This window comes from Paramormyrops kingsleyae, chromosome 8 (assembly GCF_048594095.1).
Source record: "Paramormyrops kingsleyae isolate MSU_618 chromosome 8, PKINGS_0.4, whole genome shotgun sequence".
Taxonomy (NCBI): Eukaryota; Metazoa; Chordata; class Actinopteri; order Osteoglossiformes; family Mormyridae; genus Paramormyrops; species Paramormyrops kingsleyae.
In genome coordinates this window covers 23,330,431-23,356,705 of record NC_132804.1, presented here as the reverse complement: position 1 = coordinate 23,356,705, position 26,275 = coordinate 23,330,431, and the positions used below count along the sequence as shown (strand labels likewise).

At 42.2% G+C, this 26,275-nt stretch overlaps 1 protein-coding gene across 4 annotated transcripts; it reads right to left on the bottom strand.

The window, feature by feature from the left end:
* Positions 1-707: 707 nt before the first annotated feature.
* slc6a6b (solute carrier family 6 member 6b) lies at positions 708-24,932 on the bottom strand. Of its 4 annotated transcripts, none has more exons than XM_023799019.2 (14): positions 24,819-24,932; positions 16,618-16,847; positions 16,331-16,465; positions 13,166-13,400; positions 12,678-12,810; positions 11,729-11,863; positions 10,909-11,012; positions 10,672-10,796; positions 8,446-8,558; positions 6,016-6,153; positions 5,172-5,274; positions 4,868-4,968; positions 3,888-4,058; positions 708-3,541 (listed from the first exon to the last, which is right to left on the bottom strand). In XM_023799019.2, exons 1-14 carry the CDS (start codon positions 24,842-24,844, stop codon positions 3,386-3,388), a joined length of 1,905 nt encoding a protein of 634 aa, XP_023654787.1. In that variant the 5' UTR covers positions 24,845-24,932; the 3' UTR covers positions 708-3,385. The 4 variants fall into 4 exon arrangements, with proteins under 4 accessions (XP_023654787.1, XP_023654790.1, XP_023654788.1 ...); XM_023799022.2 differs by having other exon boundaries at positions 24,698-24,837; XM_023799020.2 differs by lacking the exon at positions 24,819-24,932 and adding an exon at positions 24,097-24,207.
* Positions 24,933-26,275: the final 1,343 nt, after the last annotated feature.

The following is a 26,275-nucleotide window of genomic DNA, read 5'->3' as shown; positions in this document are numbered from 1 at the left end:
AATGAAGGCTAAGATCTAGCATTTGATTCTGGTGTTGTGTGGGACAGGGTTTGTTCCTATGGTAAAAGGTTTATTATGATTTCCACCTAATCCATGTCAGTGGGGACACTATGAGCGAGAATAGGGCTTGCAAACTACCATTTAAATTAAAAAAAACCTGGATTTCACTTTAGCACTGTTATTGTAGTGTGCCGATTGGTCGGTCTCCTATAATAATGCATTTGCCACTAATGTCAATGTGAAACAGCAGGATGAGTCTTTCAATCAAGGAGACAAACCAGTCAAATAAGAACTGAAATAATTAGCCAAGCGCAGGAGCCTTTCAGTTTTAGAGTAGTTTGTAAAAGCTGAAGTAGCTCGTAGTGTCGCCCTTGACATGGATTAGGGGGGGGGGGGGTCACCCTATTTCCAACACAAGGGGAGGTGATTCTATGACCCGTCCCAGGGAAAATACAGTCAGTCTCATTTGTTGTCCAATGGTAATTCAAGAGCTTAAAACTTTACCAATAATCATAATAATTTTTTGAGTATTAGGAGATTAAATGTAATAAGATAAGCTGAAGGTAGCTCAGACTGACTGTTCCATTTAAGTACAATTATGAGATAGGCTCTTTTCACTTTATTGATGGATGGACTTAAGAGTTAGCTGGCCTTCAAGGTGCCTGAAGGTAAAATTTACTGAAAATTAACCATTCAAAGATGCAGACTTTTTCAAAGACAAATGTTTATTTAGAAATAAAAAAAAGCTTTAGATATTGTAAAACCTGTTTTTAAATATTTTTTGCTTACAGCTTGGTTTAAAAATTATAAAAAATAAAACACTTCAAATCGCTCAAAATGAATTAAAAACATTTTCCTATTTTACATTCTTTTTTTTTTTTTTTTAAAAAAGGTAGGGCTCTTATGTAAGATGTGACACGTAAAACAGAAACAATACAGATGAATTTATTTCCAGTCTCTGTAAAGGTGCATCAGCATCAGGCATTTGGGATGAAACTTTTAATCTCTTTGGAGGTTTTGAAGTCTTCAATGTATTCATACAAATTTAGTTTCCTCCTTGAAGTCTGATGTGATCTTCTAATTGAAGAACAGTTTGGAGAAGCACCTTATGCACAACTTACAAGATGTTGTGAGCACAGTACGGTCTCTTCTTGTGGATATGATCTTAATAGTACCCATGATTGGCTAAAACTTCATGTAGGAGTAACGTCATGCCACTAGGATCTTATTGAACAAAATACTTTCAAATTTCAAATGTGAATAATTTAGGAGGTAGGAGAAAACACTCCCCCCCCCCTCCCCTTCTAAAACGGAACACAAAAGGCTTCCATTTTCAGTTCTCTTAACGTATTGTGTGAATTATCTAATAAAAAAAAAAAATGTAATGTACCGACTACTAGAAACAAGAAAAATGAAAAATGCCATTTATTTCCATAACATATTGCACATTAAAAATTGTACTTAAGCTTTGCTGATTAACGGGTAAATTGTGAAAATAAAAAGTGGTTCACTCTGCTTTCAATAAAATGTTTTATAATTAGCGACAGTATAACATTTTAAGTAAAAAAAGGCGAATGTGATTGAAAATATAGATATTGGTATACATATATACTTTACAAATACTATGAAACAGACGTAAATGTTTTTTGCTGAGTGAAGGATTCATAAGTGGGATGCGATTTGTGTAAAGTGACGTAATTGCGCTGTAGCTCAGTTTTGTCGATTTTCATGAATAAAATGCATGATGATGCAAATGTTTTCAACTATTGTTTAAAAAAACTGAATGGTTTTAATTAACCCGACAGGTGAGACATGGGGGATTGCACCAAGACAAGAAGTGCTTTGTTTTAGCAGAGGATGCTAAACATTTTTGTATGCGTTTCGCTGGTAAGCACACGCAGAACGCATCAGTAGTCCGTTTTTGAGTGGTGTAAGAAGTTAACGTAATGTCATTACTCGTCTTGTCTCTCCCAGTTCTTCGTGGGGTAGAAAGATAAGTGTTTATCACTGTGATGTTGTGTGCTTCATATTCTCTAGCTAGTTCTTATAACTAGAAATACAACAAAAACCTGAAGAATAGACCTGAAATATACTTAGGGAGACTATAGCAGTAGTGTCCTTCAAGCTAGTTTCTTTGCTAATTGACCCGTTGCTGGACATTCTCTTAGTGGTTCCCTGTCTTTGTCCTCGTGGACCACTGTCTAATGCTGGTTCTTTAACATAAGAACATAAGAAATTTACAAACGAGAGGGGGCCATTTGGCCCATCAAGCTCGTTTGGGGAGAACTAATAGCTCAGAGTTGTTAAAATCTTATCTAGCTCTGATTTAAAGGAACCCAGGGTTTAAGCTTCCACTACACTAGCAGGAAGATTATTCCATACTCTAAGTACACGCTGTGTAAAGAAGTGCTTCCTCAAATTTGTTTTAAAATGTTCTCCCACTAATTTCCACTTATGGCCACGAGTTCTAGTATTTAAACTAATATTAAAATAGCCATTTGGCTGAACAGCATCCAGACCCATTAGAATCTTATAGACCTGGATCATGTCCCCTCTTAGTCTCCTTTGCTCAAGGCTAAACAGATTCAGCTCAGCTAACCTCTCCTCATAAGACATTCTTCTAAGACCAGGAATCATTCTCGTAGCCCTCCGTTGCACCTTTTCTAAGGCAGCAATGTCCTTCTTATGGTATGGTGACCAAACCTTTTTGTTTTCATTGCAGCAAAGCTGTCAAGGTGTATGAGAACCCATATTTAACAAACAACCAACATTTGCAGAGGACTGCCAAGACCAGGACCGCGACAGGCCAGTCTGTACAGACTCGATGGGTCTTCAATATATCTGTAGACTCAGTATGGTTTTGGGCCTTGCAGATCTATATAATGCCCAAAAACACAACAACAATGACAGCCGTAACCTTACCACAGAATGTCACCCTCACAACAATATAAAAATAAAATTTAAATCTAGAGGGGGAGTCCGATTTTCCTTATACTCCAAAATGCCATAATGTCGCCATAAAATTCAGTGCATCTTTACATTTGCAAATGTGGCCCCGATTCCCTCCCCAAAGTTTTTAAAACAGACTACGTACTCCTTACCTGCAAAAAAAGGACTTAAAAACAGAAATGCCTATTTTCAGTTCCTTCGTCATGTGCCAGGTCAACCCTCCTCTAGCTACCGCAGTAGTAATGATAATGATAGTAATAATATCAATAATAATGAATCTTAAAAATAGTACAAACAAAGAAAAAAAAACACGTAACTTCCTCTGTAGAAAACACCTAGTGCAGATACGTGTAAACCTGGTCCTACAACTATTTTAAAAGTTAGCGAATATATAACATGGAAAGCTAATTATTTTCGATCCTCTCATAGAGAGCGCTCACATCATCGTTTCTACAATAGTGTGGGTGGGCTTTATCAAGCCGTTGTTCCCGTTGGGATCCAGGGGATGTGTCAGCTCGCTGACCTTGGGATGGTGGTCCACTGGCCGTGAGCTAGCGCCTCCCCTCACCGGAGCAGCGACCGCCTTGATCCGCTGAAGTCGAGATGGGACAGGTGGAGGGCAAGAGAATAGAAGAGCCATAGGAAGGAGAGGAATTGTACAGTTAAGAGTTGATAGCTGAGCCATTAATCCTGTTCATTAATTAATGGAAGACCTTTGGTTGAATTGGTTGAACTACTTCAGAGGAGAACTCTCCACTCCATGTCCTGGAAGGCCATGTCTATGCAGGTTTTGTTATTATAAAGTGGTATGACTGTAAAAGTCCACATTAATTCGGTTTAATAGTCTATGTCAATCAAGCACTAAGAGCATAGGTAGGATAAATTTGTATACAGGTCTACTTCATGTCCAGCAACACAAATGCCTGAAGTGTTCTTACCTCTATCAGTGGGCCGTCAGACTGAATGATCTTGATGACCACCACCATGGGGATACAGATCATGGAGGAGAGGGCCAAGGTCCAGCCAATGCCGATGGACCAGTCAGGATACTCGTAGGACTTGTTGTAGGTCAATGGTTTATATTTGACCAAGGAAAAGATGAAGCAACCCTAATGGAGACAAGGCATGGAAGGAATGCTTTATAATGTAAAGATTAATCACCTGTTTAAGGCAATGAAAGCATGACCAAATTGTAGTAAAAGAATTTAAAGGGGACACATAAAGCTTTTCCATTAGCTCCCATTTAAATGAAAAACTCTTTCACCTAATCAGCTACTTGAAATGGTTTTAAGCCTTTTAAATATCTGTTTTTACATATCTATATCGTGGTAGACAAATTAACCATAGAGATCAGTTTTATGGCATTGCATGAGTGTTACTGCACCCAGACAATTAAGGAAATAAAGTGGGGCAACATGGAAGCGAAATCCTGATCTATATAGAACTAAGAGCACTATTCGCAATATGTTTGGCCACTGGAAAAAGCCCAGGAGAGAATTGTTGGATCCTCCAGAGAAGAGAGGAGAACAGGTTTAGACCATGGTAGAGTCACAGGGTTTTAAGAAAGGTTTCACTGGAAACCTTGTTCAGTGACTACTTCCTGGAGAAAGGGGCCGTCATCTCTTGGGAATGCTGTATCTATCCTCTGCTCTATCAGCAGCAGGCAGATGGCCACTCTATCAGGAGCTGAGTTGTGCTCAAGAAACAGGACGCTGGGTTTCCGCAACACTTTCAGGAAACCGAAAGCTGCTGGCCAATTGTACCAGATAGGACCTGAATGGGGGGGGGGGGGGGGAGTAAAAACTATTCCTTAGTTTTGACATCGATGGATTATACTAATGTGGATTGTAGATGATTATCAAACAGTCGATTGTCAATAATGTGATAACGGGGAGTTTTTGCAGTACAGAAGACTCACCATGCATAGGAAAGGCGTTATGACAGTCCAGCTCCATTTCATCCAGGGATTTGGTCTGTAGCCAATCATGTCTTCAATTGCATTATAGAAGTTGTCAACACCTATTTGTGGAGGGAGAAAAGCAGGTAATTTCAATATAGCTTACTGACTCATTGATAAATATATATATAAAAATATATATATATGCGCATAATTTACATCAAATAAAATATATAGAGAAACACCTTGTATACACAAATATGATGTTCCAATGCTGTATTTATATCAGTGTGTGTAACAACATGCCAGCCTTCTGTCGACTCACCATAAACCCAGGCTACAGCGATACATTCAAAGAATGCGACCCAAAGAAGGCACACACCACTGGCTGCATAGTAGTCGAAGAGTTGAAAGACATACATGCCACCCTGAGGGAGAGAAACATCAACGGGAGTTAGACTCAGAAGTGTTCCGATCCGATCACATTTCTTTAGCGTTTAGGACAATGGAGGACCGTGGGGTGGGGGACGGGGGACGGGGGGTTCGTGGGAAATGAGTTGAGGTTAAAGGACTTTATTTTTGTTTGCCAGCCAAACAGGGACAGCTTTTCAAGTCCAGAGCATCCAGTGGGAGAAGCTACAGGAAATTATGTTATGGGAAAGAAGGCAGTTATGGCAAACCACAGAATGCCATTCCGAGTGCGCATGGGGGGCGCAGAAGCAGGGCTATCTCAAACACGGGTGCAGTACGGTTTCAAGGATGCTCTGGGGCTCCACGAATAGTCCTGCGATTGCTGCAATTCCCTGCGACTGGAAATCTCTTACCAGGCGAGTCCATAAGTAGGCCTGCAGATAAGGAACTCTGCCAAGCTACAAGCAGAGGGTGTAGAGGTGGCACCCATATGGAATGAGCCTTTTATCAATGAGGGTTTTATCAATCATAAAGTGTTAAATATAAAAAGCAGCTTATTCTCTCCAACTACGAGTGTCAGCTAACATTCATCCCTTGGTGTCAATGAACTGCAATTTGCAGAGTAGATTTAAGAAGAACCAGTGTGAGGTTCTGTTACAGTCACTGGTATTGAAAATGATAAAAGCTTTAAGTGCTGAGAGGAAGAACGTGACTATGTAGGTGCTGAGAAACGGATCAATGAGAACTCATCGACTTACTTTAGTAACCATGGTAAGTCCCAGAAGATAACTCAAGAAGCACACAACCGATATGAAGACCTCCCGCCGGTAACCCTTCCTTAGGAAGGATGGATACAGATCAACCAGTGAAGTGATCTGCCCTTCCACTTCGACAAACTAGACGGAGAAATCAGGACGAGAATTCAGGTCAGAGAGCATAACAGGATGGAAGCATCAAAAAATGAAATAACCCTGACCGGGATAGTTAGAAGATGGATGGATCTTGGACAGACGACTTTAGAATAGTACAGCTTCATAGAATGCCAGTTTTGTGTTTTTCAACCATCTCTATGACTTGGGAGGAGTTTTTAATGAAATGTTCATAATTGCAATTTGAACTACAAGCAACCAGGAATCTTTTTTATCTGGCACTGATTCCTGGGCTCCATTTTCAAAGCCACACCACATGGAAATACTAATCTCTGCCTTTAGAAATAAACAGCCATCCCCTCAGCGTTCTTAATATCTAAATCTACTAAGCCCTTCAGGCTGTATCATGTGACAGACAAAATAAACAATCCATTCTGGGAAATCTGGGTATTAGCTTTCTAATTACAGTATCTTTACGTTTGGTGCTAACAGCAGTTAGCTTTGGTGATTATTTATACATTTTGAAACGTGAAACTGTTTTGCACCTAAGATATGTGACTGTTTTCTTGGCCTGTTACCTGAATTACCAATTGGAAAAAGATGTTTATACTCTGATGATTGCCTTATTTTGAAGGGAAAACTCTTTCAGTGCTATGTAAGTTTGCTATAGTAAAATCAGCCAGGTATAACACATTGCTTTGTAATTTCTTTGGTGTGTCAACTTTGGTGTACAGCTGCTGCGTACTCAGGGTGTCACGGTGGCACAGGGTGACACACCGTTGCCTTGTGCTTTCAGGGTCATATGTCTGAATGTGACCTTGTGTGTACATCGACATCATGAGGTTTTCCACTTTCGTATTTAAGCTTTTTTATGTGTCCCGAAACAGACTGGAGGTTCTTTCAACATGCCCCCCTGCCATGTCCCTGTTGCACCAGTAAAGTTTATTTTCATTGTAATTTATCGTATAACACTTGGCTCTTGATTTTTGTTTGTCTTTAGAGTGTAGCCACTCGAACTTGGTGCCCCATCCCTGCGTGCTTCCTGACTCACCCACCCCACCCCACCCCCCCCCCCCCCGCCAAATCCTGATAGTAGTGAGAATGACCGACTTAGCAGAAGCTACAATTTCACTTTGGCTGAGAAATTCGATAGCTGTAGGACCCAGGCGAGGCAGCATGGTTTCCAGAAGTTTCCTTTCACTATCTTTTCATGATGGCTCCTTGTTCAATATATAAACACACACCCAACAAGCTCTGGGTGGAAAAGCATAAACAGGGTCATTGTCTCCTGCACTGTTATCTCCATCTGTAAATCAATAACTAAACTATATATTTAGTACTACTAAAGTATAACTATTTCACCTTTGCTAGTTAAAAAGTAAATTCCCAAACCTAAAGATTCCAGAGCAGTGTTACAATATTATTTTCTAGGCGTATTTGCAGAGGGTCCTTATATTTTTGTATTTATTGCTGTTATATAAATAAAAAGTGGCATGGCATAGTGGCTTAGTGAATAGCACCATTCAGGCCTCCTGGTGATGGCCTCAAATCCCATCCACTGTGTGTGTGTGGAGCTTGCATGTTCTCCTAGTCTTATGTAGGGTTCCTCCAGGTACTCCAATTTCCTCCTGCCATCCAAAGCAGTGTATGCACCCTACAATGGACTGGCATCCCATCTAGGGTGTACCCAGGTTTGAGCCCAATGCAACATGGGATAGGCTCCAGCATCCCCCCTCCCCCATCTGAAGATTCACTACGTAGATCTTCAGAAGGACGCAGTCTACGAAGGCTGTTCCGACCTTCAATCCTCCGAAGGACCCCCCCGAATTGGGACACAGCTAGCAATGGCTGAACAGGCTTGGACTTGCATCTGACTGCATTTATCATGTCAGTTACAGTGAATCTCACATAAGATTTCATGTGTGATGAACACAGGCCTCTTCCCCTCTCTTACATTTCATGTTCATGTTTTTTTTTTTATAAAGCAGTAAAATCTGACTTGTCTCCCTCAGAATTCATAGTATTCCTCAATTAGTTTTGTTTTTTTTGCACAAAACAGATCAACATTTGCTAGAAAATAATGTTCACCAATACCATCCACCCACACATCTTGTGCTTAAGGGAGATGGTTCCGTTTCCCATAATTAGTGTGATTTAGAGTAACAAAAAAAAAAAAACCACCACAATCAGAAAGCGAGTCTGAGGCCCACGTGTCTCAGGCAGCTCTAGTTATGCATCATTCACTACGACTTCGTTGCACTAAACAGAAACGGTCCGCACACCGAATAAGGCGCCAAATATGCGGCGGCAGGTCCTGACCTGACTGTCGAGACCCAAAAGCAGAAGCATTATGAAGAAGAGGACAGCCCAGAAGGTGGGCAGGGGCATCATGGTCACGGCTTTGGGGTAGGCGATGAAGGCCAATCCGGGACCTGGTGGGGAGAAAGAGGAGAGGGGGTGGGGGGGGGGGTTGGGGACAAACAGTTAATGTTATAGGCTACTGTACCATGTGACCTGTGCACCAAGGCCATGCCTCTTCGGTAGGAGCACAGATCCCATTGAAATACATAGACAGATATTCCTATTTCCGGGCTGTACAGACTGAATGGGGGCAGTAGCGTCAGTAGAGGGAGCAAATAGAATATTCTGAGGCTTACCGCAGAGATTGAAAATGGGACTTAGTCATATAGACATAATTAAAATTACTCCTAATATAACTCCAGCATACACTTTCCTACGTTTTAATAAAATAAATATCAACGTAACAAATACCTTTCCTCGGGTACATTATAGCGAGGTCTTTAATTTTGCTACAGTATGGATATTGAAGAAATAAAAATAAATGATAAGGAGGGAATAAAGGACAAACCAAACAATAGTAAATGACAGGGCATTTAAACAGGCACAACAGGACTGGCGGTCTGGCATGCCAGCGATGACAAGCTCCCGGCTCCAGGTGGCACTTTGGGGCCGGTGCCCGGGCATGGCAACCCTTATACACTGCTTACCTTAACGTGGTTTAGCGTTAATGTTAACTATTATCCAACTTTACTTATACCCAGCTCTCTGAGGAGACGTCTGAAAGGCAGTTGTGCAAGTTCAACATCTATCCACAGATCAGGGTTATTACCATTAACAAAAACTAAAAAAAAATTAAGAAAACACTTCCATTAACGGAAATAAAAAAAATAAACTACCACTAAATGAAAACTACAAATATTGCTTCTGAAACTAATTGTAAAACAAAAACAAACGTCAAATACTTTACACTTTACACTACCATTCATTAATACTAATAATCGTATTATATATTTAATACTGTTTTGTTTAATTTTACCATTGATAATTCATAGAACATATTCTGCCCGTTTTGAGGACATCAGTACATAATGTGCGCAGTGTACTGATGTTGGATTCTCTAAAAATCAGGCTCATAAAATATCTCTACAATTTTCAGTCTAACCCTAGAATTACTAGAGAATTACTAAAACTTAAACAGAAACAAAAATGTATACAAACTAAATAGAAATATATCTTTAAAATAAAAACTAATAAAACCAACTTGAAAACTAAAGTAAATCTAAATTGAAAATAGTATAAAAATAAAAACTAACTACAAAAATTAAACTATTATAACACTGCCACAGATTGGAATTCAAGTGAATCTCCAGGCTAGTTTGCACAAAGTTAGCCCCAGTGAATCAGCAAACTGAAAAAATCTGTAAACACATCTTATTCTTTTTTCCATATCAAAGCAAAAGTCTCCAATCAAACAAGGCAGCAGATTTTTTTCCTTTTTTATCACTTCATGGGGGGAAAAAAATCACCACAACGAAACCATTTTTGTTCCTTTTGTCGACCATTTGCAGACTTGGAATGGGGAGAGCATGCTGAGTGGAGACGCTAACGTGCTAAATTAATGTGCCAAATTAGCATCATACAACAAGGGGGGAGAACCGGAAGAACCGATAGGATTACTAACAGCCATTGTCTGGTTCCTTCAGAAATATCTCACGTTCATGATTTACCCAGAATTCAACAGACAGAAAGTACACAGAGCATACTCTTTCCCATTTGGCACAAGACAAGTCTCATTTCGCTTTCGGGTTGCTTAAAATGGTCGCAAACAGACGTCTAGTGACATTAGTGTTTTTTCTTCCCGACTGATGACTCCTTATCCATAGCGTTGACAATAAAATCCTCTAACAGAGCTTATTTCCTCAGCATTTTTCACTGCAGGCACCCTGAAATGAAGTAACTCTAACACATCTCAACGGTCGACTCAACGGCGCTCAACGTCCATCAGCCAAATCCAACCGGAAATTAATTTCATTCATGCTAAATTACAAGCTCTTCGATCCACCAATTTTGAGTTCGGTTGCCGAAACGAATATTTCAGTGCCGTCCATCGAGTTTAAATTTTATCGTTTTGATGTATCCTTACTTTTGCCTCTGTTTTTTGTTTTTTTTTTTACTAGGAGTTATATCGAGCAGACTCTCCGTAAGTAGCAGCGCCCACCATCACTGCCACTTGGACCCTCGTACCTGACTCTGCCACATCAGCAATGTCCACCCCTTGCTCTTGTGCCATGAAGCCCAGGACGGAAAATATTGCGAAGCCAGACACAAAGCTGGTACCGCTGTTCAGGCCTCCCAGCAGCAAACAGTCCCTAAGTCACACATATTTCATGGAGTTTGTTAATTAACACAGAAGGAACCCAGGCTCCCACTTAACCGCACTAATCCCCTCACGACACGTCCCCAGGGCTGAGGGGCCGTTACCTGTAGCAGTTGTACTTGTATTTGTTGTAGCTCCCCAAAGAGGTCATCGCTCCAAGACAGATGGCGTATGAGAAAAAGATCTGAGTTCCAGCATCAATCCAGACCTGCGGTTGGGATGGGGGCAGGGGGGGGGCGGATTTTGGACCTTAGCATGAGTCTTACAGGCATGTCAGACAAAATCAGTTCCAAGGTTTACATTTTCACCGACTAGACTGAACAGAAATCTAATACTGCTGGAACTGAGCACCTCAGTGAAGGCGCCTCACAGGAATGTAAAAATAGTAAATTGCAGTCTAGCATTTTTTTTTTTAAAAAAGAAGAAAACTGGCTGAGTTATATCCATTTAGTTTGCTTTGATTTGTATATTTAGGAAAAAAAGGCAAGTTGGCTGCAGATAGTACCATAATTCCTCCCACGTACTTGTAATATCGACTACTTTGGGCATGCAAAAGCTGGTTAATGCTTTCACTTATCTGGCCTTGTAAGCTTTGGAACAGGTCACACAGCCATATAAAACTCTAGCCAACATATTTCTTCCTCCAACGCCCCTAAATCAATTCCCATTAAGTCTGGTGTTTACTGTCGGTGGATACTCCATCCAGATTGCTGTAGGATGAGTCACGGAAGCCAGAACGGCCACCCACAACTCGCCATACTAGCCTGGCATTCAGCACTAAATAATGATTTTATTATAGTTAGGGCTCTGTTAATGGCTGCATGCTGGCCCACAGCAGAAGAACAGAAGGACCACAGAGATTGGGTGCTGTCAGAACAGGGATCAAAGGTCGCCAAGCACAGAGGCGAGGGGGCGAGCCCCTACCTCAGGATCCTTCAAGCGCGTCAGGTCCGGGTACAGGTAGAATTTGATCCCTTCGGCCGCACCTGGGAGTGTCACTCCACGGATCAGGAGAACGATGAGCATGATGAACGGGAACGTTGCTGTGATGTACACAACCTTGGGGGGGATATTTGTAACCAGTAAGGCATTGTTTGCTGAGTGCAGCACTTACAAAACTGAAGACTAGACAAAGTGTAGTCCAATTGGTTAAACTAAACTGCCAGAAACACATTTCGAGTGGTTTTGCACAGCAGGGATGAGGGTACAAGAATTGAGGATACCTGAAAGATCTGACCACAGTAAAAGCTACAAACATTACAATGTGGCCTCGCGTTCTTGTTCATTTTAAATTTAATTCTTGGCATCTGAGTTGGATGCACATTTCAAGCGTTTGTGGGTTTAACCGTTTTCACACTATTCTTTTGTATATATGTATATATACACAGACACGCAGACATACATGCTTACAGCATAATGTACTTTATCAGGTGCCTGAGCCGGAAATCACCAAACATTGCGAGAAAATATGTTGAAAGTATCCTGGTATGCGTATGCTGAAGGTCTGAGAGATGAGACAGTTAAACCACAACAGGCCGCACAAAAGGAAAAGCCGGCAGCAGTGTACGTGTGTATGTGTGGGTTTGTCTGTTTTTTTTTTTCTTTTTTTTTCTTTTTTTTGTCTTAACACTTCCTGTTCCTAACCCATACTCAGAAAGAGATCACTCAGTTACATACTATCACTATTGATGGATCAGCAGTCACAGGGAACAGAAACAGGCTGTGCTCTCCACCAGACGGACGTAGAGCTATGTATCCCGAGCAGCATCAGCAGACAGGACTGGGCTGCTCGGCCAAGAGGTGCATCATTAAATGAAATTGGGCAAACCAAAAAGATTAAGCTGGCAGCATAGGCACTGTTGGCCTAGCTCACCTTCCCCGTGGACTTGACCCCCTTCCAGATGCAGAAGAAGCAGATGACCCAGACGGCCAAGAGACAGAGAGCGAGGTCCCACTTAATAGGGCCGATGTCCTCGATCCCGCTGGAGATGCTGAGAACGTTGCGTCTGCGGGCACAACGGGAGACTCACATCACAGAAAAGCCAGAACGCTGATTAGAAGCTCCCCTTTCTCCCAACGCGGTGGTGCTACACTACAGCGATACCATTCTAGGCACCACACCGGCACAGTCTCTGAGAAGAAACGGAAAAACAGAAGCCAGAGCCGCGGCTAAAAGCAGATATATAGACGCTACTCCCATTTCATGTGACCAGCAGTGCTATCAGTGTAGCTAAGCAAAGCCAGAACGAGTAGGAAGTAGCCTAGGAGTGGGGGGGGAGCTCTGGGGAATAAAAGACCAGAGGGCTACAATTAGTAAGTGAAGGATGTGGGCTGGAGGCAGGTCCAGTTCAGACGACTTACTCCCAAAATTCAGTGACAGGCGAAGTGAAGTTGCTGGCATTGGCTGCCATCCAGATGGTCTTGTTCTTGCGAACGGTGTCCTCCACGCAGTTGGCCGTGTTCCACGGCTGCTTGCACTTCGCCCAGGGAAGCTCAGGCTGAAAGCACTGGAGCAGGTAGTAGAGGCCCCAGGCCAGGATCACGATGTAGTAAACGTTCAACAGGGAGACGATCACCATGGACGCGTAGCCGATGCCTGGGGAAAGAGCCGGAGAGAAGGAGCACATGGAAATCAGTTTGCTCGCCGCCACAGAAAGAATCGGAACAAAAATAAACAGAAAAAGACTTACATTTTCAAATTAACTATATATTTAAGAACAAAGGATATTAAAACATACAAACATAACAAGACGAGGGACCAGTCTGCTCACAGAAATGTTTTTAATTGCTTGTTTCCAACGTATTACTTTCCTTTGCAAAAATACATTTTGCATTCAAAAATGTTACGGAAGGGTGAGGAGAATTTCTTTTAAATGCAAATCCCTGTATGCAAAAGTGTTCATATAAGCAAAAAGAATTCTTGTAAGCAAAATTGAGGTCAATACCCACCAGAGGCTGAAAATAACCACCCGTTTCTGCCCTCATGTTATGATCCAATCAAACGTGAACTTGGCCGCTAAACTTGGATTCTCCCACCTGTCATTGCTCGTCCCTCTGTAGGCCAGAGTGACAAACAGGTGCCTTGTCCCACCCCCTTCCACAGCTAACCGGCTAATTAAAGGCTGTTTGAGATCTGCCACACAGGTGAATGCATGCTTTCTTCTCAACCAAGCTGTTCACCGGTGATATTGCTGCAAAACAGCAGAGCCCCAGCCCGTGTTGCTAAAACTGGCATCTCGTCTCAGCCGCGCATGGCTAATCCTACATGTGGCACTCCAGGTTGGCCAGGCAGACATATAAATGAGCAAAAAAAAAAAACCTTAGCACATTCTGGCATTTATTTCCTGCTTGGCATTTTTCTGAACGTAAGATGGCCTCGTCTTGGGCCAGTCTCATTGCTAGGCATCTCTCTGGTGTTTTCTAATGCTTGCTGCCATGGCAACTTAGAATTCAGTACACTCTGTACATGTTTGGGTCCTGGGGCGTGTGTCTGAGTGTGTCTATTTGTGCCACTGAATTTCCTGCATGTGGGCCCAAATACAGACAGATCTTTTACTTTTCTCTTCTGCTGCACAGGGCAGAAAAGGAAATCAGATTAGTGGATTTTAAAGTATATTTATAAATGACATACATATCTTTCTACATGAAAATGGAATAGAAAACAGTTGGAGAGTCTGCAAAGTGAGCTAGTGAACAGGCCAGGCAGCTTGAAAAGAAGGCATGGACATCTGCAAGTAACCATACATAGTGGCACCCCCAACTCTAACCAATCAGGGTCCTCAAAAAGAGATGCGCTTACAGCCAATAAGAAAATCAAAGACATAACTGCTGAGCAAAGCAAGAGCCTTGCATCTTCCTGAGCCTAATTACACCTCTGACTGTGGAGTTAAAACAAGACTGGCGAGATACCACTATGTTAACAATTATGCAAATCTGCAAATGCTTTGATCTAACTGGCCTGGGGCAGGCGGCATTTTCCAAGCAGTTTCTGTCCAATAGCAACATGAACAAAAGTTCTAAATCTGTATATGGGTTTAATTAGGATTCTATTTTTAAGCGTTTAATAGGATTTATACCGCAATATAGGTAAATTCCCAGATTCTACAGTCATAGTGCTTTAATTTAATTTTATACCAGTTGCCAGAGAAACGAGGTTCAGGCCAAGAGGTCCACGTGCTCCCTGGGATTTACCCAGTTCATCAAAGTAGACAATAAAATGAATCGTGTATTTGGTTTGGGGTTGATCAACAGACTTGGGCAGGGCAGAATGGGCCGGGTTAGTGAAAAGGACCAACTTTAGTGATTGGCTTTCTGGAAGCAGCTTGGGGTCCATCCGAGAGGGTTAAGATGAGCCGAGAGGCACATCAGGCAGCTAAGATCCCCCAAGCATTTTACTTACAAAAACGACATGCGCTATAACGTTAAGCTGAGTGCTCGTACCATTAAGTTACCATGATTTATAAGTCATATGTCGAAATTAATCTGCCAAGACTAGACTTAACCATCCAAATCGTGCTTGTGAGCTGAACCCCACTAGCTAAATAATATCACATTTAATTGGTCTGTTTATCCAATGCAGTCGCATATTACATTTGCAGGATTGTTAGATAATTTGTGGGGGGATGTGAGGAACGGGTGGATCCCGCCTCAAAATCTGGGCCAGGACCATTAGGGCCCGGCCGCCGTGGAAATGACCTGGCACGCGGGAATCGCAGCTCCTGAGCGATTCTGGAAGGATCTGGCACCCGTCATCCACAGAGGAATTCCTCCAGATCCACAAATTCTAAGGCGGCAGGAGGTTCCAGATGCAGACAGCCCTCCAGATTGGACCGAGGCCATTGTGTAATTTCATCATGGGGCATCTCAAGCTGCCGGCTAATGACACGTGCCTTGCTGCTATTATGGATCAACCCCCCCGCCCCCCCCCCAAAGTGAGGAAGAAATATTGCATCATGGCATGCTGATGACCGCTCATTAAATATGCCTCCTAACATAATGAGCAGGCAGAGGGCATGCCAGGAAACTGCAACCACACAATTAGGACATCTGCAGACCCTTCAGATGTTAGAACCAGTAGCTATGGGATGGCCTGGTCTGCCCCCACACATTGGCTGATGAAGCTGTAGCTGAACCAGCCACCAAACCGTTGATAAAAATGCAGAGCGACTGACAGAGGGGGCTGCTTGAGGTCCCATTTGTCCATGTTCTTCAGCTCTCTCCTTGTCCAAGCAAATGCCCATCCTTTGAGGTTCTGGAGTATGACCATCAGCCAATCGTTGGCCTTTTGTAATTTTCTAACTCTTCCCGAATGCATGTTACCAATTTCTGAAATGTTTCTGCCATGAAATTGGTAGCAGTCAGATATGCATTGTTCTACTGATCTAGTCCATTTCCTTACAATCGCTAGAAGAGAACTTCTGGGCTCCTAACGGTGGAATCCATCAATCTAGTAGATCACTTCAGACGTCAACCTGTCTGTCACTCTAACACTGGCTTAACGGCAGACGATCAAGCTTCGGTACTCACCGGTGAAAATGGGGCAGAGCTTTTCCCAACAGGTGATCCCACCTTCAGAAGTGTACTGGCCGAGCGCCACCTCCAGGAAGAACACAGGTAGACCCCCACCAAACAGGAAGATGAAGTACGGTATAAGAAATGCACCTGGAATGAGTAGATAGACTATTAGCGCAAAGCAGTTAAAAGCTGCTTGTCAAACGGTAAATTAAACAATCTATACAAATGGAATTTGACTAACATGACAGATTATTAGATAAATAAATCAAAATAGGAATGAGAAGCATCATTCATCGTACCTCCGCCATTCTTATAGCAGAGGTATGGAAAACGCCAGACGTTCCCTAAACCAACGAAGCCCCCAGCGACCGAGAGGACGAAGTCAAGCTTGCTGGCCCACTTCTCGCGCTGGGGGTGCTTCCCCTCCGCCTCATCCTCGGGTCGCGTGCCTGGGCTCTTCCCTGGTGAGGGCTTCAGGATGTCCTTGTGGAAATCCTTCAGACACTGCAGTTTCTCCTTCTGTGCCATGCTACGGGGATAGAGCATGCGAGAGGTTAGCTGAGGCCTCCAACGCCAGACGGGGCCTACAGGCACGCCCTCACATTTACTTCAAGCGTGTAGGATTACTGTGTGCTTACGTGTGTGGGAACGAATTAATTAATGATCAGATGTGGGTGAGTCGCGTCCACGGCCAGCGCTGTGTGATAATCCCACCGGCGGGGGGGGGGGGGTTTCAAAGCCCTACTTCTCTCGCGGCCACATAAGTGTTCTTTGGCTTGGTATTGTAATTAAAACGCTGCCCCCCAATGGGCTCTAAGTAAAAGTGGAGGAAATGGCAACTGTGCGATTGCTTGACAGGAAGTGATTTACCACAAACAGAGTGCAAGTATCACATATGTCTTTACACAAGATACATAATGAAAGGAGGATTTTTTTGTGACACAAAAAAACCAATTATCAACTTCAATGTATTGAGTCATTTTCTTAATTAATAGGTTATTACTTTACATATGCAGTTAGCTGCAAGATAATCAACTGGAGCGATTCAGGTTAAGTGGCACACTTATTGATTAAAGATAAAAGTAACAGACACTTCACACATACAAACAAAAAAGCAATAGTTACTTGTTTGATATCCATATAACCCAATATACCATTGAGGTCCACCAAGTGCCTCAAATTTCAGACATTGCTTGAAGAAAATAAAGGTTAGAGCCACACCTGCTTATTCATTCATGTACAGTGAAAAGTCTACATTGCATGCTTTTAAATAATGTAATTATCACTTAATAATGTTGGCAGTTATCCCGTACATTTTTAAGGAATGGCGTAGTGAGATAATGTAAGGATTTGAGTTTGTGGCATGTGAAAATGACTGAGAATCCCCAGGCCCCAACTCTGGAGGAGAAGCCATTAATTCCCATCATGTTTACACTGTCAGGACGTTATTCCAAGAAGGAGCTGGTATTGCAAACTTGGGTATCAAGTTACATTGTGGGCCAGAGAAGCGGAGTCAGCCCACAGCAATACCTGAGGTCACCTACGTGAGAAATATCCCAGAACTCTAACACCATACTGGCTACATGCTCTGCATTGCTGAGGCAAACGATAGCATTCAAAGTAGCTAATTTCTTAAACTTCTCTTTCAAGGTCCTTCTCAGATAGAGAAAAAAAAAGATTCCATGATGAATTAGGGATACAAAAAATACCTCCAGATCTAGTTTCTTCACCTTGTGAATTTGATTTAAAGTGAGACGGACTGAGGAAGCTGAGAAGCTGGGAGGTTTCGGAAAGGCTTCGCTTGACTCTCTCAGCATTACATGAAGGAACCTGCTGCTATTGATGTACCAAGGACAGTCAAAGAGGTGAGAGTCCAGAATTCCCTTGTATGTCCTAAACCAGGGGTGCCAAACAAGAGTCCTGGGGGGGCGGAGCCCTGTGTAGCTTTTCCTGTTCTACCACAAATAATTCAGCTCAAGAGTTGTGTGGTATTTCAAACAAGGTGTTGAATCAGGTGTGTTAAATTAGGGTGAATCAAAAACTGTGCAAGACTCCACCCTCCCAGGACTGCAGTTTGAGACTCCTGTCCTAAACTAAGTGTTTGGATACTGAGAAAAAAAAAACTAAACATTTCCACATGGCCACTAGAAACGTTATTTTGGACAAACAACTGCGAGTAACGCAAACAGCAATAGACACTGGTGACCTACATTCAAACTGTGTGCACATGAAGACCAAATGACCAGGTTACATTCGGCGAAACAGGATGACAAAACATCATCTACTGGGGGGGTGACTAAAAGGCACATGTTAAGCTGTCATGTGTACGGGGCAGCTCTCTGTTAACTGCGTTCGTTGGCTTCTGATCATATTGCGGGGAATGGAGGTCCAACACAGGCAGCTCCTCAATCCAAACATCCCTCAGCAAGGTTCGCTAGAGGTCTCCAGTTGCAGAGGCTGGCACTTGTCTCGAGTGACAGGAAAGATGACACTCAAAACCGTAATAAATTAATCAGATTGCATGGGACACTATGAATAACCCAGGATATCTGTCTGCAGCGCCACTTTGAAGTCGGAAAAGGTGCCGAAAAAAGCTGCTCGCGAGACAGAACCCGAGAATAATCCCTCAGCACGGGCCGTCCATGTTACAGCGTTCCACCTCACTGAGAAAACATCTCTCCAAGGATTTGTTAATGAGTTGCCACTCCCCAATTACTCTGCCATACCTGAGATTTATGCATGGCTATGCTGACAATCTTTTCACACTCCGACGTTTCTCTTTGCCCATCGTGTCTGTGTGTGTATTTGCCCTACAATGATCCTCTCTACGGTGTAGCCCAGCTCTGTACCCAGTGCCGCCTGGGATGACCCCCCCCCCATACATAGGATACACATGACCCCCCCTTATACATATATACATAGGAAGGCACCTACTGATACACAATCACAACCTCACACACTCTGCACGTGTAAATACACTCACTCCTTTCACAGAAAGCCTGACAAGGCTAAAACTCCTGGCCATTGCGAAATATTCACGTGAAAACTTTAAACAAAACTGTCAAAACAGGTGCAAACATACAACAAGATTAAGCGTAAGTAAATTGACTAAAGAAATTCATTAAACAAAGCAGTCACGCTGGTCCGAAGATCTTTATAACTGTGATTGGAACTCAGCGGGTATAAAGGACAGGTAACCCTATTTACCCGGCCTATTGGACAATTACATTCTCACACTGACGCTTTCACACAAAGATGACTTACAGCTCCTTCATGACAGTGGCAGGTTGGGCTGTCCTCCCCTCTCAGCTGTTACCATGCCTCTGCACTCAAAGCTTTAACCTCGACTCACGATAAAACGAAGCTGACAGCAAGACCCGCCTATCCCTGCCCCCCCCCCCCCTCACCACCACCCCACCCCCCCCCCCGACTAAAGACAATTAAATGCTATCTGAAGATTGGGCAGAGCCGTTGACTTGAGGACGACGCGGTTTTAATCCGTCTGCCGCTCTGTAAATTTCCACTTCCATGAGGGCGCTGGCAGAGTCTTTCACTTTGCACGTATCGTGTGCGCGTGTAACTCAAGCCCTTGACACTGAGCACGATCGCGAACATGACCAGTTCGGAAAGCAGGCTGCACCCAAGCTGCCCTCAGAGCCAGCTCTGAGCTAGCTGGCATTCAAAAAATGTTTCATTACCTCACTTTATCGCAGCCCCGGTTTAAAAAAAAAATAAAAACTCAAAGCGTACCACATTGTCACCATTACTCAGATGTGTGAACACATCCCTGAACAAAAAAATTCCACATAAAAAAATAAGAATATCATATGATAATGGCACATACTGATTTCAAAATAACTAAGAGTGACTGTCATAAGTAAACAGATGTAAGACTCCCAGCTAGGCAATATGGTGAAATGTTTAGGCCCCAATTTCTGCCTGATTAATTTATACTGATTTAAGTTATTTACTGCTTAACAGTTTGTCCTAAAAGTTCCTCACCTTGTCCAGTATACTTAAGATGCTGTTGATACCAGTGGTATTATTCCTCTTTACTTTCAGCCTGGGGTGTGGGGTTGGGCATAAAAGACTTCTAACCAGAAAAAGGCATTGTCAGGCAAGTCGAATACTTGCCCACTTTGTGTCTTGGTCCTTGGGGTAGACGTGAGTCACTGAGCACTTACATAATGGCCCTATTTTTGGACTGTGTACATCAATCGAAGGTCTTGAAAATGAAATCCTTTCTGCCCTCGTTTGATTTGGTGATTCCAAAGAGAGTCAGCATCTAAGATTACCTGCTACAAGCTGCTCGAAAGCAGCACCAAACATGACACAGCCACCCCCAAGACGTTTATTGCGAAAGCAAACCCTTCTGCGTTCCGTAACGCTGTGCAGCACGGAGGGGTCTGCAGAGGGGGATATTTTAGGAAGCTCGAGGGCGCTTGACGCACGTAGACACGGGCCCACGTGCAGAGCGGGTCAAGCGAGGATTCGTCAGCGGGCTTCTGTTTCAGTCAAAGCCTCCGCGAAGGTGATAGAAGGGCACGTTATGCCCTCCCCAGGTAACGCTCCTCCCAAGTCGAATCACTCCCCCCTGGTTATCGCCACCGTTTCATGTTATCAATCTGCTAATGTCCCACTTACAGGAACTCCCAATGTTTCTCTGCAAAATGATATCAAGACATTTCAGCCTGTTGAGCTAGTCACTTTCTAAGTATGTGCTTGTTCTAGAATGCCTTGTATTTGAATAAAAGTTTATATCACACTATATTCAAACTGTCTAATATATTTCACCTCATTTAGGTGTCCCAGTAAGACACGATGCATTATCTGACATTTTTATTTTGTTAAATTCTTTGGCTCATACTGGTATCCAAAGAGTTATCTTCCTAAAGCAGTGTTTCTCCCACAGACGGTCCATGTTTTTGCTCCCTCCCAGCTCCCTGCCAAACAGTCGATGACATTACTGCTCCCTCCCAGCTCCCAGTAGCAAAAACATGGGACTGTCTGGGGGTCCCCGGGGACCGGATTGAGAAACACTGTCCTAAAGGCATGTTATTGTACCTCCTAGTTCAAAGGTGGTTGTACTTGTGGCCTTTCCATCCATCACGTTGAGCATTACTCTTTATTGTCCTAACAATATGACTGACAGCAGTAACTCTGCAGGCAGTGCAGGCGGACATTGTGCACGTGGACAGTAAATTCCCAGGAAACCACTGAGGTGATTAAAGGTATACTGTAAGCAGTGTTTCATCCTTTCTGACCTTTGTGCGGCTGCCTAATCCCACACGAATGGGTGCTGTGCTCAGGCTAACCGGGCCACAAAGAAAATGCACAACTTGCTACCACATTACACATTGCTAGAAAACGTTATTCATCGGGTGTATTATATACGCACAAACGTCACTCTGATGAACGGTATTAATCTTACAGGCTCAAAATCCAGAACGCGGTCTCGCGAATGCCGCTGCAATAACAATTAATAAAGATCCATTATCTAAAAAGGCTGCGAAAAAAAACGCCACCACAAAGCTCTAAAGCAGGAACACCCGGCATGAAAGATCATAAAACAGTTCGCATTTCATGCTTATGTTTTCAGCCAATTCCATCTTGGGAAGGAAAAACAACTGACAACTTATCTGTCTTAAAAGCCTGTTTTTTTTTTGCTTAATTTTCAATGACAGAAGTGGATTTTGTGGTCCAATAAAATCAATAGCGAGCCAGCCAGCTGGCAAAACAGTATCCTTAGACTCTTGCGTACTGACATCCTGCCATCCAACCGACTACCTGCTAATTCAGAAGAAATCTCAAGGCCATTAACCCACACTGTTGCAAACCATTATGCTCAGCAAGTTGTTTGCTTCGGATACCTTCGGTTTCACTTATATTTGTTTACAAGCCTGCACTGCAGAACACAGGAAGCAGCGCCAGGATCTGCGTTACAAAAAGTCAATTTCCCCTAGAAATTCTGCCAGGCCCAAAAAAGACCAAATCCAAACAAACAAGACCCTAAAATTATCATTAAGTAAACATAAGGCTGAACAACAGGTAGTTCATATGTGAAATGAGCTGTCCGCTTTAACGCGGAAAGAGATGGGGGCGGAGCTTGCGCTCTTGTATTGATATAGTGGTTTTTAAGATCTCACATGCTTGTGCCTATGTCGGACCAAAGGCAGAGTTTCCCTTCCCTTTCCTGTAACAGGCTCTGGGTATTACATAACCAGCCTGTGGATGAATGCTGCTTGACTTGGAAAGAGGAAAGTGCTTGGAATTTGTGTATCTGCCCGAACAGACTGAATGCAAAGCTCTCTGTAGATGCTGTCAGAAGACGGTACAATATAATTCATTCTTCGTAAAGGCAACATATGTATCTGTGAACTCGAGCAGTATTACCAAGTCACGTTTTTTATGTTGCTGTGTCCCCTGAGAATGAGCACTAATTGTATATCTCACTGATAGCAACAGTCCGCTTTGATCACTCGAGATGCATTTGATGACACACGGCACAGACATCGACATCCGTAAGAAAAGAAAAACCTTTTCCTTATTCTGTGTACCCGTCAAATAAATGTCGACGGATGACAAGTGCTTGAACTCCAGTAACTGTTAATAATTTCGCGTCTGCCACGTGTCTAACTTTCGATTTTAGGTAATACTTTAAGACACACACTAAAAGTGGTGAACAAAACAAGCCGCTCGACACTTAACAGGAAAAAGCGTCGCAAGTATTCAAAATCGTCAGACCAATTGGAAAACCCATATTTTAAAACAAAACACAGTACTTACCGACTGCATCGTGTTCAATGGGAAGCGATAATGAAACAATCGCTTGTCGCATATATAGTTCAATACCCGTATTCAAGATTTTAAAAACTCAGCCTTTACCATTAAACAAAAACGTCACATTAACTAAGAGTGGAAACAGTTCTACTAGGCAGCTAGACGATAATTCACCTTTTAATAATATTAATCAATCTTACTTGTCCTTTTTTGAGGGGTTGTGTATGTTTTTTTTAAACTTGCCATTGTTATCTGCTCATTTATCCATCTCTTCCCTGTCAACACTTACAAGTCCCGTCAATGTCACGGTATCCGAAACACTCTTGCCCAGTGAATATATATAGAAAACACGGCTATTATTCTGGAGCAGCATAAACATGTCAATGTCTTTGCTTAAATGACCAGCGGATCGTATATGGTACGGTAATACGTGTAGGTGCCAGGGCTGGATGCATTTATTACCTAAGACGAGTTACCAGCAATGCATTTGTTGTAATTCAAATCAACGTGGGCTGGAAGAAGCGCATTTTCGTGTGGACAGTATTCACATATCTGGCAGCGCAGAATGTGCAATGGAGTACTTTGTAAGAAGAAAAAAAAGCACCATCTTAAACATCACGTACATCCGCACTTGTACGACTCGTTTTTTTCCAACGAAATATGAAGAACAACCAGTTATTGCTTCAAAGCCCGCTACACAACATTGTTGCATAGGCTGCACAGATAATGTACTGCAATAATATAGGCTACAGAAAGAAATCCATTTCCTGTTTTTGTGTGCGTTTCTGTTTATACATTAATTCCCCTTAATTTATTCTGGCCCTGTTTGTAAAACATCACTTCCTCGCGTGTATAGTTATTTTTCTGGCCGCTTTTGAGATAAGGAACGCTCACCTCAGTTCACGTTATTTAAAATGAACTTAACAGGTAAAGAAACCTGCGCAAAAATCAATGCAATGAGCTTCACGTACAGAGTCGTCGATATTATTGTTACATACATGTGTTTTCGGGGCATCGTTTAAAAGACCTGTTTCCCCGCCGCCGTCTAAACATCTCACTCATCGCGCGTCTATGCAACTTCAGCTTAAGTTTATCTGGTAGTCGAACATTGCAAAGTGACATCTGTGCTCAGATATGCTTCCTATTTATGAAGTTTCGCACACGATACACAACATACATTAACGACCGTGGCGGCGGATCCACAGCCGCTGATATCTGGAGACCTTCCCTTTACTTCATACTTAGCATTTGCTTCCTTATTGCAAACAACGCGATATAGTTCAGTTAAGAAGAGGAAAACGGTCCAGTTATGACAGTAAAGGTACCACTTTTAGAGTACACTTTAGTAATAATAAAAAATATAATAAAATAGCCAACTAATAGGTTAATGCAATATTACCGCCTCTTAACTAAATGAATGGTACCCTAAAACGAATAAGCCTTCCTAATATGTAGAGGCATGGTAAGAAAATGAAGTTTGTCGCAGAAATATAAGCTAAGTAAAAAGTAAATAAATTTAAAAAGTGTATATAGATATACATACTTTTTTGTTTTTAGTGAAATTGTAATTACATTCATGTGCAGTTGATCTTTTGTTACCTGTAACGGGTTTCCTTTTATTCCTTTGGAAGAAAGCTGTCACTTGTCTATTGTACGATGTCTGGGCGCTGAATAACAGAATTTAGGCAGTAAATTTAATTTATAAGGCTTTCTTTCTGACCTTTGTCTCTTAAAATGGGTGACCATTAGACATCAGCATGAGTGGAAAAACACCGGCCAGCCTCCAGCGGAGTAGGATCCGTCTTCTTAAAGTGGCAGATTCAAATTGACGTCGCTCGCTTTATTTCCCGTTCACACGCAAATAACTCGTTGACGGCCAATACAAAAGATATGATAAGAGCTATGGAAAAGTACCCGCGAATCTACCATAAACATATAAACATCACGAGTAAAAACTGCAAAGAAATACATGCATGTGTGCTTAAATGTAGCTAGTTTACTTAATAATAATAATTATATAGAGAATATAGAGAGTACAGTGAATAATAATGAAGTGCTCAAAAAGGTGCATATACTCAGCTCAGTGCAGAGCATATATTGCAGAACATATAGGCCTAATATATTCCAGAAGAGTAATCAATAGCAATTATTGTAGATAATTCTCAATTATTGTGGTAAATGTATCTAGTCTAACTATCGAAGTGAGCAGTGCTGTTCAATTTGAAAAGCTGAAAGGGTGAAGTACTGACCTCACGCTTCATGAAGTAAGACAGTACAACTACAAGTTAAGAATTTTGTTTAGATACCACATCCAAAGAAATCATCAACCATTTCTACCATCAAAATTAATATAGTTCAAAAATGTATACTTCATGTATAGTAGAAGTGTTTTTATTCATATCATCAATTTTTTACACTCCTGTTCCCAGTCTTTTGCCGTGCGTCCCCACCTTATAAATATAAGTGGATTTTCCAGATGATCACTTGCATGCACAGTGGGGCTAATCCTACACTTGCATAACTTTTATTTCAACATATATTCTTGTGGCAGCAACACTTCAGTGAGCATGCTTAAGCAGCTGTGATTAAGACACATCAATAGCAATTATGATAGCCATCTCTCTAAAATAAATAACAACAGTAACTTTCTAATTCACAGGATTTCATTCGGTCTTAATACAAACACACCACAACTCTGCACTGTACAGTAAGTGGGTGGAATATGTATGTATGGATGGATGGAAATATGCATGAAACAAGGTTCAGGAGGTTAATAGGCTGAATGAACTTTTAGGTAATGTCAGCACTGTCATAGGACTGGATTTGGATTCAGAAAGCGATGTTGGAGGGAAGATTGCAGTCCGAATTGTACTCCATTATGAATGAAGGGGCCCATCTTCCCAAAAGAGACTCGGTGTGGATAAGGACCACATGTATGGAGTATTTGTACCGAGAGTTATTTCCTTTGTCTGGATCTATAAAGTTCTGTTTTCTGTTATTGACTATTAATTCAGCAGTCATAACTACAAATTTCTAATCTAAAATATACTCCAGTTAAAGAGGTCTACATCGTCCTTCTATTCTTTTATCCTGGACAGCATCTTGGGGGGCCTGAAAAGGTATGACACAAAATTCAGAGCACCTGATAGAAACCTCAATGACCCAGGGACTCACACA

Bases quoted from the DNA above. Each gene is read 5' to 3' on its own strand.
- slc6a6b (XM_023799019.2), bottom strand. From the start codon at position 24,844: ATGGTCACCCATTTTAAGAGACAAAG. The intron at 8,559-10,671 runs GTACGAGGGTCC...TCTCCCCACCAG, and splicing joins TGCTGATGTGGCAGAGTCAG to GTCCCGGATTGGCCTTCATC. The intron at 5,275-6,015 runs GTAAGTCGATGA...TCTCTCCCTCAG, and splicing joins GACTTACCATGGTTACTAAA to GGTGGCATGTATGTCTTTCA.